This window comes from Coenobita brevimanus, chromosome 86, assembly GCF_032717465.1.
Source record: "Coenobita brevimanus isolate Jiangsu-jjx chromosome 86, ASM3271746v2, whole genome shotgun sequence".
Classification (NCBI taxonomy): Eukaryota; Metazoa; Arthropoda; class Malacostraca; order Decapoda; family Coenobitidae; genus Coenobita; species Coenobita brevimanus.
The window spans coordinates 510,836-526,854 of NC_137039.1; the positions used below are offsets into that span (position 1 = coordinate 510,836).

At 39.9% G+C, this 16,019-nt stretch overlaps 1 protein-coding gene across 1 annotated transcript; it reads right to left on the reverse strand.

The window, feature by feature from the left end:
• Positions 1–5,235: 5,235 nt before the first annotated feature.
• LOC145410744 (uncharacterized) lies at positions 5,236–7,173 on the reverse strand. The gene is made up of 2 exons (XM_080280847.1): positions 7,149–7,173; positions 5,236–6,512 (listed from the first exon to the last, which is right to left on the reverse strand). Exons 1-2 carry the CDS (start codon positions 7,171–7,173, stop codon positions 5,236–5,238), a joined length of 1,302 nt encoding a protein of 433 aa, XP_080136973.1.
• Between the last annotated feature and the right edge of the window lie 8,846 nt (positions 7,174–16,019).

Sequence of the window (16,019 nt, forward strand, 5' to 3'; positions counted from 1 at the left end):
ACTGATAAAGCAGATCTCTTCGCAACACTGTCTCCTCCAATTCCACCTTAGATGATTCCGGTGCTGTTCCTCCATCACTTCCTCCCTCTGACTTCCTCATGGCTGACATTAAAATTTCTTCAGCTGATGTATTTTCTGCTATCACTGCCCTCCATACTAACAAGGTATATGGGCCTGACGGAGTCTCTCCTGTTGTTCTCAAGAACTGTGCTTCTGTGCTTACACCCTGCCTAGGCAAACTCTTTCGCCTTTGTCTGTCCACTTGTACCTTTCCTTTTTGCTGGAAGTTTGTTCTCATTCAGCAGGTCCCAAAGAAGAGTGACCACTCCCAACCCTCCAAATATCATCCAATTGCTTTAACGTCCTGTATTTGAAAAGTTTTCGAGTCGACCCTCAATAGAAAAAATTTAAAGGCATCTTTCCTATCACAACCTTCTTTCTGATCGTCAGTATGGATTCCGTCAGGGACGCACCACTGGCGATCTTCTCACCTACCTTTCAGACTCCTGATCATCCTCCTTTCGGGACTTTGGCGAAAGCTTTGCCATTGCACTTGACATCTCAAAGGCTTTCGATCGAGTCTGGCATAAATCTTTAATTTCCAAACTGCCCTCTTACGGCTTCTGTCCTTCTATCTGTGCCTTCATCGCTAGCCTCTTTTCTGGTCGTTCTATAGCCGTGTTGTAGACAGCCATCGTTCTTCTCCTAGATCTATTAACAATGGAGTTCCTCAGGGCTCTGTCCTATCACCAACTCTCTTCCTTTTATTCATCAATGACCTTCTAAGCTGTACATCTAACCCTATCCACTCATACGCTGATGTCTCCACCCTTCACCTTTCCATTCGGTTCCCGCAACGCCCAACCCAGCAGTTACTTCAACAAACAAGGGATGAGGCTATGGCACACCTAATGTCTGACTTGGCACGTATCTCTGACTGGGGTAAATATAATCTGGTTGTTTTTAATGCATCCAAGACTCAGTTGTTACACCTATCAACCCGACAAAATCTTCCACAGATATACCCACTAATGTTTAATAATATTCAGCTTAAGCCTGCATCATCCTTGAACATGCTTGGGGTTTCATTTACTCGGGACTTATCTAGGAAAGATCATATTACATCTCTTGTAAAATACACTTCCAAGAGATTGGGTGTGCTAAGCAAACTCCGTTCTTTCTTTACCCCTGCACAATTGTTGCCTCTATACAGGGGTTTTATCCACCCCTGTGTGGAGTACAACTCATGTGTGGGGAGGCTCCCCACATACAGCTCTTCTCAATAGGGTGGAGTCAAAGGCTTTTCGTCTCATTAACTCTCCTCCTCTTACTGACTCCCTTCAACCTCTGTCTCTTCGCCGCACTGTTGCATCTTTATCTCTTTTCTATCGCTACTTCAATGGTCATTGCTCCTCTGAACTGTCTGCATGCATTCCTCCACCTCTATGACGGGCGCGTAGCACCCATCTAGCAGCAAACTCTCGTCCCTTTTCTGTCCAACTCTCTAATGCAAGAGTTAACCGTTACTCCCAGTCCTTCATTTATGCAACAAGTCAACTCTGGAACTGTCTTCCTCTGTCTGTATTTCCTACTGCCTATGATCTCCAGTCTTTCAAACGCAGTGTGTCCAGGCATCTCGTAATGATCAGATCTTGAATTTGGCTCTCTATTGTATTCTGTTTTTCTCTTGGAGGGAACTATTATTGCGGGCTTGTGGCCTTTGGTTCCTTCTTCCTTGCATAAGAAAAAAAAAAAAAAAAAGGGATTAACCCATCACGTCCCGACCGATTTCCCACCTCCTATACCCCCCAATCCCGAGCTATTTTGGAAAAATTTATATTTGGCTAAAACCTGTTTTTGTTGAGAAACAAAGGCAAATCACCAGAAAGGGCTTACTGGGGTCCATAAGTGGTTAGAACAGGTGAGCCTCCCCACGTCAGGTATTGTATTCTGTCACTGACGTGTCAGGCTCTCACGTTTTCTATGGTAGATAATTTGGGGAGAAACAACAAAGAACACGTCTACATTTATTGATTGGGAACTAATAAACAATCACAACAAGAATATAATGGTTTTCATTGAGATATACAGGAAAAATATGCACTGTTCCATTGCGCAAGCACAGCGAGTTTGGTCACACTGGTTACACGTTAGTTGCTAAGTTTCTTGTTTCATGAAACATATCATTTTTCCTACTTGCATAATACTGTTTCAGTGACATTTTACCATTTTTTGCATTATGTAAATGTTTTCAGCTGTTTACATTCCTTATTTAGATATTTAGCATAATTATTGTGCATATTTCCCTACTCAGCACACTCGCTATGACTTCTCTCAACGTACATTACATTTTTTTTACTTTCATATTATTGTTTCCATGACATTATATCATTTTTCAAACAATGTAAATGTTTTCACTTATTTACATTCCTTACGAGGATATTTAGCGAAATGCTAGTGCATATTCACGTAGTAAGCACACTCGCTACCACTCGTGTTTCAACTTATATTTTATTTCTTCACTTCCAATATACTTCCCCACTTTCATTACACTCGTTTCCACATTATACTACTATTTACATATTAATGGGCCTTATTTATTACACTGAGCGTCAAAATATCGCATCTGTATACACTCGTTAGGAATGTTTTGACTTTGAATATATTTTTGCACTTAGATAATAATTTTCCACTTACATTACACCCGTTTCCACTTTATACTACTATTTACATATTTACGGGCCTTATTTATTACACTGAGCGTCAGAATATCGCATCTATGTACACTCGCTAGGAATGTTTTGACTTAGAATATATTTATGCACTTAGATAATAATTTTCCACTTACAATACACCCGTTTCCACTTTATACTACTATTTACATATTTACGGGCCTTATAATTACACTGAGCGTCTGTATGTTGCATTTTTTCCTGAGTATGAGCGTCATATCGCATTCACACCATATTAATACTGCATCAAGGTGTGATATTCACTGAAACAAGGGTGAATGCAGAGACCCACGTTACACTCAACACACTCATAGCGGGTGTCTTTACTCTGAGTGGTGGGTCTCACACGGGAATTACCACACACGACACCTGCGTTGGGGCCTTGGTCTATTTGGCTGGGGAGGTATAGGAGTGGGAAAATGGCGTGCAAAAATTCTCAGGGGTGTCTGGGCAGTAGGGGTAGTGCATATGCGTTGTTGGGTCCTCTCAACCGCATACTTTAGATCACCAACATGCCTTGACAGACTTATATTTTGCACAGATACTGATTTAAAGTGCAAATAAATGCACTTGTATGTTAAATTAATATTTTTACAAAGCAGATGTTTGCCAAGGAAAGCTGTTGAGCTAAAAAAGAAACACTTCCGCTAATTTTAGCGTGTTTTCGCTGTGAATCCGGATTTTGTAAAAGGTAAAATAAAATACAAAAATTTGACTAGATTTTGGATAATTAGGTGAGTATGAACCTCTATGGTAATAAAATCTATAAAACCAATTAAAACGTGCCAATTAATTCAGTGTTGATTTGGTAAATGACCGCCGATTCGGTATTTCGTCACACTCCCCTGAAGTATTGTACTGTAGTTCAGGGTCACTGACACTGTTTTTTTCAGAAAACTAATAATGAAGTTATCAAATATAAATATGAGCATAATACTATTATAAACTTATACAACTGATTCTGTACGGGCATACATTTAACACTTTCCACCTCATGAGGTACGAGCACCGCTCGGGTATGGTGTAGCTGTACGCTAAATCTGGTCGATTTCACCACAATTTACTTACCTAACAGGTACCATCCATTTACACCATGAAAAGTATTCCTTCACAACATACCTGAAGGGGATAGTTCGGATCTACGGTGGCCATGTAGGTACAACTATCATATCTTACTGGTAAAGTATTGTGTGATGGATTGGAGCGTTGTCTGCAGTGTGAATGCTGACGTCATCGCCAACATGGTGGCTCCTTCCCTCCAGCCGCAAAGAATTAACCCGCGCCGTCCCGGCGACGTGAATTAATGCGGCAACATTGCAAGGTCCCTAATTTGCACAATTTTCAATTTTCGCAAGTGATTTCACTGGCACATATACACGGGACACCTTCCTCTATTCCTCTACAAGATACCAAGCAGGAACAATGCCTTACACCGCATAACCTCCCCCCCCCTGCACGCCATTGTCTCGGCAATTCACCTGTTAGCAGTGACCTGGCCAATAAAGACATTCAGGGCCAGAGTGATTCCCCAATCGATGACAATGTGGAGGACAATGCTTACACAGCATTAGAGGAAGAAAGAGTCAGAAATGATGATCAGGTAATGTGGGAAAAAAAAGGTCATGAATGGTGATGAGTTAGTGAGTGAAACAATGCTTATAATGCCTATATTACTGTTTGAAAACCAATATACTCTTGTACTACATATAAATTTGTACCAAATAAATACATCAATACTGTTTATGAGTGGATAAAATAGTTACCCTCCCATAGAACTCGTTTTCTTTGGTGCCAGCCTGTTAGAAAACCCAGTCAGGTAAGGAAGGACTTGTACCTAAATCGGGTATTTTAAACCTCAGGTGAGCGATTTCTCTATGAATTTTCGATGTTTCTCACCAAAAGCGGATGTTTGAGCCAAAAAAAAAAAAGGTCCAAAAACGTCGGGATGGGGCGGGTTAAAGTTATCACGTCTTGTTCAGTGCAAATGATAAATTAAATTAAAAGATACATTTACCGTAAGATTTTAAGTACTCTATGAATTTTCGATGTTTCTCACCAAAAGCGGATGTTTGAGCCAATAAAAAAAAAAGGTCCAAAAACGTCGGGATGGGGCGGGTTAAAGTTATCACGTCTTGTTCAGTGCAAATGATAAATTAAATTAAAAGATACATTTACCGTAAGATTTTAAGTACAAGGCAGAGTGCACTGGCCATGTTTACCCAGAACCGGCAACACGTCTATTGCATGACGTACCAGTACGTCGACGGGACTGGCTGTTACAAAACGTTGTGACGTACCCATATGTCGACGGGATGCCTCGGGTTAAGAATTTTTTCTGAACAGTTTTCCAGTCACCACAAATTCAAATTTTTTTACTCCTGAAATGATACTGGAGAGAACTTAAAACTATGTACCCCATTCATCAAACTTTTCTTCACTCCTTAATGAATTAAACAGTGTCAGATGACATTAACTGAGTCAACCGTTTACCACATTAAGCACACTAGAAACTCTTCCCTACACAATGACGTAATAGGTGTCTGACGAGACTGCTTCTCTGATAAAACTGTTTACCACACTCATCACACTTGAAATTCTTCACTCCTGAATGAATTAAAAGGTGTCGAGTGAGATTACTCTTCACTGCAAATTGTTTACCACATTCATCACACTTGAAATTCTTCACTCCTGAATGAGTTAATAGGTGGTTGATGAGACCATTCTTCTGTGTAAATTGTTCACCACATTCATCACACTTGAAATTCTTCACTCCTGAATGAATTAAAAGGTGTTTAGTGAGATTACTCTTCACTGCAAATTGTTTACCACATTCATCACACTTGAAATTCTTCACTCCTGAATGAATTAAAAGGTGTGGAGTGAGATTCCTCTTCATTGCAAATTGTTTACCACATTCATCACACTTGAAATTCTTCACTCCTGAATGAATTAATAGGTGCCGAGTGAGATCACCCTTCACTGTAAATTGTTTACCACATTCATCACACTTGAAATTCTTCACTCCTGAATGAATTAATAGGTGCTGAGTGAGATTACCCTTCTGTGCAAATAGTTTACCACATTCGGCACACTTGAAATTCTTCACTCCTGAATGAATTAATAGGTGCTGAGTGAGATGACCCTTCTCTGTAAATTGTTTACCACATTCATCACACTTGAAATTCTTCACTCCTGAATGAATTAATAGGTGTTTGGTGAGATGACTCTTCTGTGCAAATAGTTTACCACATTCGTCACACTTGAAATTCTTCACTCCTGAATGAACTAAAAGGTGTTGAGTGAAATCATGCTTATGTGTAAATTGTTTACCACATTCATCATACTTGAAATTCTTCACTCCTGAATGAATTAATAGGTGTTTGGTGAGAGTATTCTTCTGTGTAAATTGTTTACCACATTCATCACACTTGAAATTCTTCACTCCTGAATGAATTAATAGGTGGTTGGTGAGATTATACTTCTTTGTAAATTGTTTACCACATTCATCACACTTGAAAGTCTTCACTCCTGAATGAATTAATAGGTGCTGAGTGAGATGACCCTTCCGTGTAAATCGTTTATCACATTCATCACACTTGAAATTCTTCGCTCCTGAATGAATTAATAGGTGCTGAGTGAGATGACTCTTATGTGTAAATCGTTTATCACATTCATCACACTTGAAATTCTTCGCTCCTGAATGAATTAATAGGTGCTGAATGAGATCACGCTTTTGAGAAAACAGTTTACCACATTCATCACACTTGAAATTCTTCACTCCTGAATGAATAACTGCATGTTGGGTAAGACTGTTCTTAAAAGGAAATGCTTTACCACACTCTAAACATCTGAACTGCTCAACTTCAGCTAAGGACACTGTGTCCAGGACAGTCTCATTGTCACTGAGGAATATTTTGTCACCCACCTCACACTCTGACTGTTCTTCCTTTACCACCTCCAATATTTTGTCACCCACCTCACACTCTGACTGTACATCTGGTTCTTCCTTTACCATCTCCAATATTTTGTCACCCACCTCACACTCTGACTGTACATCTGGTTCTTCCTTTACCACCTCCAATATTTTGTCACCCACCTCACACTCTGACTGCACATCTGGTTCTTCCTTTACCACCTCCAATATTTTGTCACCCACCTCACACTCTGACTGTACATCTGGTTCTTCCTTTACCACCTCCAATATTTTGTCACCCACCTCACACTCTGACTCTACATCTGGTTCTTCCTTTACCACCTCCAATATTTTGTAACTCACCTCATATTCTAACTTTACATTTGGTTCTTCCTTTACCACCTCCATTATATCATTCCTTCCACCTCTCTCAACTTCCACTATACTTCAGTTACTCTACCTTGGTGTTAATCTTACTGTCTGCCACCAACAGGATGACTTACCCTCATTGTACCCATGCTCAGTCATCAGATGCTCCCATTACAATGAACAGTGTCAAAAATTCATCACTATTACTGGATAATAATAGTAAATATATAAAATGGATAAAATTTCAATACACAAAAAATGGATAAAATTTCAACACAGACTATTATTCCTTCAACCCTTTGGCCACGACCTATCATTTCTCGGTCATTCCCCTGGTTGCGGCCTAAGTCCCTAAAAAATTGTGCTAATTATATTGTTACTTTTCCAATGGGAAATGACTGTGAAGTTCTAATTTTTTTAGTGTGATAATGGTAAAAAATGCACATTTCTCTACGAAAAAACTTTAAGGCTATAAGAAAAAAATGTGAAAATTAATTTTTGCAATTGTGTGATTTTGCAGTAATGAGGGAATTATTTATGACAAGCAAGGTTTTCACTTGTATATCTACACTTGACACATGTACAGTACACTGTCTGCTGGCACATACAGAGAAATCAAAACTAACCATATTTGTACAAGAACATTGTAATTTTCTGAGAAAAAAATGAAAAAATAATTAATTTGTGCTATTCTCTGATTTTGCTATAATGACAAGATATTTACTTCAAACAAGTTTTTCACTTGTATATATACACTAGACACATGTATACTGTTTGTTGGCACATAAAAGAAATCAAAACCTACTGTATTTAGAGAAAAACAACAGACGTGTAGATGGAAATGTGTTTTTTTCGGCTGTGGACTGTGGTTGCCTGACTTGCCACAAAGAATAATTGGTAGGGCGACCACAGTCACCTAACACGGCCAAAGGATTAAATATTGCTAACACGTGAATGCTTCTGAACCGTAACTTTAAACATACAGGCCATCACTGCTGAGTCAAGCTGTCAATTCAGGCATATTACCACCATCTTCCTTACTTCAAATGCTGTTACCCATTGTCTCTGCCCAAAAACATACTGCAAAGGATACCACACCAGGTATATAATCCAAATCAGCTTTGTGAAAAAAAAAATCTTCCACAGGACACTACATGGATAATAACCCATAATTTGTTGGCTGAGGTACCTCTTGTTGGATGTGCTAACACAACATAAGATGTGCCCTCAGTCCTGTTTTGTACTTATCATCCATTACTCAGGCAGTGACGACAGTGTTTATGACTGTTTTACTGCTCTGACTCCAGCTGTGAACCTGGAACAACAGCCGCCATTAGACCAGCATTTCCATGAAGTTAATTACATGGTCCAGTGAACCCTAATTTTGCATGGAGCTCATTTATACTGACAAAAAAGAAAAAAAAATGTTCAGGTTCATTTTAATGGTAATTCAATTTGCAAAGCAATAAAAGACATATAGAAATGTATATTAAAACAGCTAAAGGAAAAATACTGTGTCTTTGTCTTACTAGAGGCTTGTCTGCAAATCTGTGTACAACATGAACTTTTATAAACAAAAAATATAATTTAACATTTAATATCACTTTACTGTTTCATTCATGACCAATACATCTTTGACCCTTGAAATGTGTAATCATCAAGTAACTGCTACATTACTTTTGGAATGTATTCTGAACTTCCTACCACCTCATTATTGTGCATCAGAGACATGGATAGCATCAACTGTGGCACAGTTTGACAGTAAGCCACACTATACTGGAATCACTCCTGTATTGAAGATAACAAAAACTTTAAAGAGCCAAAAGAGGAATCTTTGGGAATATTTATAATTCAATTTTTCCCAATACCAAAACAAGGGGATTCTTAAGCTTTTTTTTTCTGTGCAGAGTTCACTTACACAATGCATGGTACAACCTAGGAATACATTATAGCCATGCAAAACAATGGTTTACAGTACAACACTTTATAAAGGCAGAGGCAGAAACATAAACATGAAGATTTGAGTCTTGGCACAGTCATTACCTTTTAGCAGGGGTCAACATCAGCTCCTCAGATGAACTGACTGCAAGCTGCCTTGTGCATGTCCAGTTGCCCTCTCACCACACACCTGAATCACAGATCACTTCATTACATACACAACGGTAGACTATCTAGTGGGCAAGTACTTCATGATACATCAATGCAACTATGTAATACTTTTATAAGTCATTGATCTGGAATCAACAGATTAATGTGTACATCCTGAGGAAATACAGAAACCAGTAAAGCTTAAATGTAAAGCATTTCTAAAACAAAGATACATACAGCAATTGTAATTACATAATTTAAACAATGACTGAAATTATGAGGCGGTGGCAACAATCATCCACTCACTTGATGTATGGTAGTACTGAACTTCTCCCTTCCCCTTCCTCACTTTATTTCCGTCTGTCTTCCTCTCATCTTACCTCTCCCTTCCCTTTCTGTTACTTTTTATGACTCTTTTTTCCATATCAGGTGGCTCTATGCTCAGTAGGGTAGGTTCATTATAAAACTACTATCTTGGACAAGTAGAGATAGTTAGGACTCAGTATTATGATGTCTGACGAGAAGTTTTAGATCCATCACTTGTAAAGTTTTTTGAGGAAATCGATCTAAAGACAAATACAAATATCAGTGACCCATTGAAGTTTTTCACAATTTTACTCTGACTTTCGTTTGTATGAAAGCATTGTATATGTGCATTCACTGAGCCTGACTTTTGTCATGTTGCAGGTATGTTACGTTGTGATACATTTCTTGAAAATGGGAAGAACTCGCAATTCTGCAGAGGCAACTTGGACTGGTACGCCAAAAAGTTCTGCAGTCACCTTTCACCACTGGATAAAACTGAACTGCCTACACTCTGCCAAGTAATAAAGTATTGCTATTATCTGCAGAACAGTCATCCCCATGTAAAAGATTATGCTACTGCTAAGATGCCAGCAAAGGATGTCATCGATATCTGGGGGGCAGTAAACCCACGGCTTACCCTGCATAGAGAGTATTACGTGGTGAAAATGGTCAACAGAGCGTGCTTCAAGAAAGCAAAGGCCATCAACAGGAAATCTCTTCCTACAGTTCAGGAACAGAAACTGAAAGCAAAGTTAGATAAGCTTTTTGATATTTCCGCCTGTATATGTGAATTGCCTGTCCGTAACTGTGATGACAAATCTGTGAAGTGCAGCAAAGAAAACTGTCAAGTTCTTACCTTACCTAATTGTATCTTTACAGGAATGAGTCAAGCTCATACTGTCCCGTGTCTTAAACCATATTTATCGTACATATCCATAAATTTGTGAATTGTTTTGGCAAACACTATTTCATTCGGTAGTGCATTCCATTGATCAATTGCTCTGTTTGGGAAACTGAATTTCCTTACGTCTTTATCACCTCTCTTCTTATGCAGTTTTTTGCAGTGTCCTCTTGCTGATGCTTCTCCATATGTTAAGTAATCATTTACGTCTATTTTCTCCTTCACTGATATGCACTTATATAGCATTATCATGTCACCTCTTTTCCTTCTCTCCTGTAGTGTTGGTAGATTCAGTTTATTTAGTCTTTCTTCGTAGCTTAGGTCCCTTAAGCTTGGTATCCATCTTGTAGCGGCCCTTTGAACTTTTTCAATCTTGTCTATGTGTTTTTTGAAATGAGGACTCCAGACTACAGATGCATATTCCAGGGTTGGTCTAATGAATGATGTTATTATCCTTCTTAGCATGTCTTCATTTATGTATGTGAATGCTATTCTCATATTTGCAAGCAGTGTATACATGTTCCGTACCTTCTCGCTGATGTGGTCAGCCGGAGATAGTCTGTTATTGATAATCACACCTAGGTCTTTCTCTCTTTCTGATGTGTATAGGGTTTTATTTCCTAACTTATAATCCCAATCAGGTCTTTTTCCACTTTTACCAAACTTGATTACATGACACTTGTCCACATTGAATTCCATTTGCCATGTACTACCCATTCATGAAGTTTATTTAATTCTTCTTGTAGCTCTTACAAGAGTCTGTGTTAGTAATTCTCCTTTGTATTTTTGCATCATCTGCAAACATATTTAGATAGCTCTCATTTCCAGTGTTACTGTTTATATCATTTATATACACTAAAAACATGACTGGTGCCAACATTGAACCCTGTGGTACTCCACTAGTCACTTCTTTCCATGATGAGTAGTTTCCTCTTAGTACTGTTCTCATTTCTCTTTTTATGAGAAAGTCTTGCATCCAACAAAACAGTTTGCCTCGAATTCCTCCTTGATGGTACAGTTTCCATAAAAGTCTTTGGTGTGGTACTGTGTCAAAAGCTTTCTTGAAATCTAAATAGATACTGTCCACCCATCCTTCTCTTTCCTGTATTGTGTTTGTTACTCTGTCATAGTGGCTCAACAGATTAGTAACACATGATTTTCCTTTTCTGAAACCAAACTGTCTTTCTGTTGTCATACTGTGTTCTTCTAGATGATTTACCCAAGCTTTTCTTATAAGCTTTTCTAATACCTTGCTTACAACACTGGTCAGTGATACTGGTCGGTAGTTGAGTGGAATTTGTCTATTTCCTTTCTTGAATAATGGGACAATATTTGCTTTTTTCCATATATCAGGTAGTTTACCTGGACTCAAAGATTTCTTGAAAATTAAAAATAATGGTTTACTTAACTCCTTTGCACATTCTCGTAGTACCCAACATGAAATTTCATCAGGATCACTTGCTTTTCCTCTGTCTAATCTACTTAACTCCTCCTGTATTACTTTTTCTGCTATTTGTATATCTGGTATTATGTGTGGACATGCATGTTCCACATAATCCCTCTCAAAAATTTTTTCTTCTGTAAAAACTAATTGGAAATTCTTATTTAGTGCTTCACAAATATCTTTCTCTTGTGTATAAGTGATTCCCTCATCCATAATGGATTGTATTATATCTTTTACTTTGGTTTTGCTTCTGATGTAGCTGTAAAAGAGCTCTGGTTGATCACTACTTTTTATTATATCCTCCTCAAACTGTTTTTGGGCTTCCCTCCTTATTCTTGTATAATCGTTTCTTCTATCTATCTATCTATAGCCCGATGCCCTAATCCCACAAAGGGTGGCCGCAGACAAAACGCCTCCAAGTCACTCTGTCACCCACCATTTGACTCCCCTCCCCCCAACTCACCCCCCCCCTCCCTCATATACCTCTCAACTCCATCCCTCCACCTCATCCTCGGTCTACCCCTCCCTCTCCCTCCCTCCACCTCACCTACATACACCCTCTTAGTCAGTCTTTCATTCTCCATCCTCTCCACATGTCCAAACCACCTCAGTGTATTTCTCCTAATCTTTTCAACCACATCCACATCTACCCCACAACGTTCCTTCACTTCTTCATTCGTCAACCTGTCCCTCCACGTCACTCCACATGCTCCTCTCAAGTAACTCATTTCCACTGCTCTCACTCTTGACTTGTTCCCTTCTTGCAAGGTCCACGCCTCGCTTCCATACGTCAGGGTAGGGATCACAATACCATCATGCAGTGACTTCTTAACTTCCATACTCACCTCCCTATTTCTCATCACTGCTTTCAGTGTACCAACAACCTTCCTTCCCTGCTGTACCCTTTCATTTACTTCATCCCCCAAAGTTCCATCCTTACTCATCACACTACCCAAGTACTTGAATGCACTCACATTCTCCATATCCTCATCATCCAACCTCACTGCACACTCTGTGACTTCATTCCTCTCAAACACCATAACTTTACTTTTGTTTACATTAACTTTCAGCTTCCTCCTCCTACACACTGTCCCAAATTCATTCACCAAACCTTGCAACTCCCATTCATCTTCACTCAACAATACTGTATCATCAGCAAACAGCAACACCGGAAGCTTCCAAATCTCACCCTCATTCATTAGGGCCACCCCCACATCCACTGCCCTACCTTGAACCTCCTTTACAACCCCATCCATATATATATTAAACAGCCATGGAGACATTACACACCCCTGTTTCAGTCCCACACTGAGATCAAAGAACTCACTCAGCTCACCATCCACTCGCACCGTAGCCCTAGCTCCCTCATACATACTCTTCACAGCACTCAACAATTTCCCCTCCACTCCATATACTCTTAATACCTTCCACATACCTTGCCTATCTATTCTGTCATAAGCTTTCTCCAAGTCCATGAAGGCAGCATACACTTTCCTTCCCATCTCTAGATACTTCTCCACTAAACATCTTAGAACAAATATCTGGTCTACACACCCTTTTCCCTTCCTAAATCCCCCTTGTTCTTCTCCAACTAGCTCCTCTGTCATATGCCTAACCCTATCAATGAGTATTCTACCATATATTTTACCAGTCACACTAAGAAGGCAAATACCCCTATGGTTACCACATACTTCTCTCTCCCTTTTTCCTTTGTACAGAGGAACAATTATACCTGATTTCCAGTCCTCTGGAACCCTTCCCTCTTTCCAAGCCAATCTACACAACTTCCATATCCACTCCACAACAATCTCACCCCCATACCTAAGCATTTCACCACACACTCCATCAATTCCTGGGGCCTTTCCCAGCTTAATCTTCTTCATCGCTTCCACTACTTCCGACCTACTGATCTCTTCCTCCCTCCTCTCATCTCTTCTTCTCCCAGCCATTCCCCAACCACTTATACTCACACTGCTCTCACTCTCTACATTCAACAAATCCTCAAAGTGCTCCTTCCATCTCCTCACTTTCTCTCTCTTCTCCACCAACAATCTATTATTCCTATCTTTCACTCCCCTACTATTTCCCCTTTCACACTGCCTTACTTTCTTTACCTCCTTCCAAAACAATTTCTTACTCTCCCTCCATTTCACACTCAGATTCCTCCCAAACTCTTCATCCACTTTCTTCTTACTCTCCTTCACCAGTCTCTTAACCTCCCTTCTCCTGCTCACATATGTCTCTCTCTTCTCTCTCTCATCTTCTCCCCTACCTCTACTCGCCAACCATTCACCATATGCCTTCTTCTTTTGTTCCACAGCTCGTTTCACCTCATCATTCCACCATGCTGTCCCTTGCACACCCTTGCATCTCCTCCTCACTCCACAAACCGCCTCACACGCTGCGCTTATCTCTTCCGCGAATATCTTACATACGTCTTTCACCCCTTCCATCTGCTCTAGCTCATACCTTCCCAATCTTTCTTCCACTATACTTTTATACTCTGTCCTTTTCTCACTATCTTGCAATTTCTCCACTCTTCTCACAGGAGCTGCTTCCTCCTGTCTTCCCCTTCGCCTCCTCAACCACTTTCTTTGCAGCTCTACCTTGGCCATCACTACGTGATGGTCCGAGACTCCATTCCCCCACCCTCTCCACACCCTTGCATCCAACACTTGTCTTCTCATTCGCTCATCCACACACACGTAGTCTATCACTGCCTTTCGTTCAACAAGTTCACCATCCATCCTCCTCATTACTCTCCATGTATACCGGTGGACCATCTTATGACGAAAGTAGGTGTTGGCTATTGCCAACCCCTTACCAGCACAGATGTCCACCAAAGCACTACCATTCCCATCTACTTCAGCTGGCACACCCCACTGACCAACCACTCCATCCACTCGTACATTCCCAACTTTGCCATTCATGTCTCCAATCAACAGCACTCTCTCGCTCCTCTCAAACTTGTCCATACATGCTTCTACTCTCACCCAAAACTCATCTTTCACTCTTGCCACTCGATCCTCTGTTGGAGCATACACACATACAATCGCCCATGCTTGTATACCTACTTTCATCCTCACCCATACAATCCTTGCACCCACTGTTCCATACTCTCTTATATTCTCCTTCCACTTCTTGCTTATCATCAGACATACTCCCTCTCTTGCCCTCTCATTCTCACTGACTCCCGCACATATACCTACACCGTATTCCCATTCTCTCATCCTTTCACCTTCCCATTTAGTTTCAGTCAATCCACATATATCCACTTTTGCATCCTCAAGCACCTGGACAATCTCTCTCTCTTTCACTTCATCATTCATTCCTCTCACATTCCACGATCCTACCCTCAGAATGTCCTTTGTCCGTTCCTTAGTCGTCAACGTATGGTCCGTCCGGGTCCGAGGCGCTTTATTTGCTTTTTTAGTTAGTTCTTTTTACGGGGTGGGGCACTAACCCACCACCAACCCTTTTAGTCGCCTCGTACGACAAGCAGGGATACTGGGGGAGTATTCTTGAAACCCCCCTACCCCAAGGGGTTTCTTGTCTGTTTGTAATTATTATACGCCCTTTCACTATTGTGTCCTCTGTATTTATTCCACAACAAATCTCTTCTTTCTTTTGATTTTTTACATTCTGTATTGAACCATTTCTGTATTTTCTTATCTGCTTCTTTGTGCTGTGGGATATACTTCTGGACTCCCATTTCATAAAATTCACAGAATTTTTTATATACAGCATTTAAATCTTGTCCTCTAAGCTCATTTTCCCAATCAACTTCTAAGAAATACTTCTTTAGGTCTTGATAATTTCCCTTTTTATAGTTTAGGCTCTTTTTGTAACTGTCATTGCTGTTAACTATGTCATATGCTATCCTGAAGTTATAATTTCGTACTGCATGATCACTTTTGCCGAGTGGAGGGTGATATATTAAACTGTCAATATCATTTTCTTGCCTAGTAAATATTAATCTAGCACTGAAGGTACATCAAGTCCTCTTTTTCTGGTGGTTTCCCTCACATGTTGCATTAGGAAAAACTCTTGCACGAGATCCAGGAGCTTTTGGTCCCAACAGCTTTCTTGGCTAATTATATCTAGAGTATTCCAATTTATATTTGTATTAAAATCCCCAGTTAGTATAATTCTTTCCAATTTCTCTTCCATCTTATGTAGTAATGATCTTAAACTCTGAACTGTTCTCTCTGCCAGGTCCTCATATTCATCTCTTTCCCATGTGTTTGATCTGGGTGGCATGTACAA

Bases quoted from the DNA above. Each gene is read 5' to 3' on its own strand.
- LOC145410744 (XM_080280847.1), bottom strand. From the start codon at position 7,173: ATGACTGAGCATGGGTACAATGAGG. The intron at 6,513-7,148 runs GTAAGTCATCCT...TTATTCATTCAG, and splicing joins TGAGCATGGGTACAATGAGG to GAGTGAAGAATTTCAAGTGT.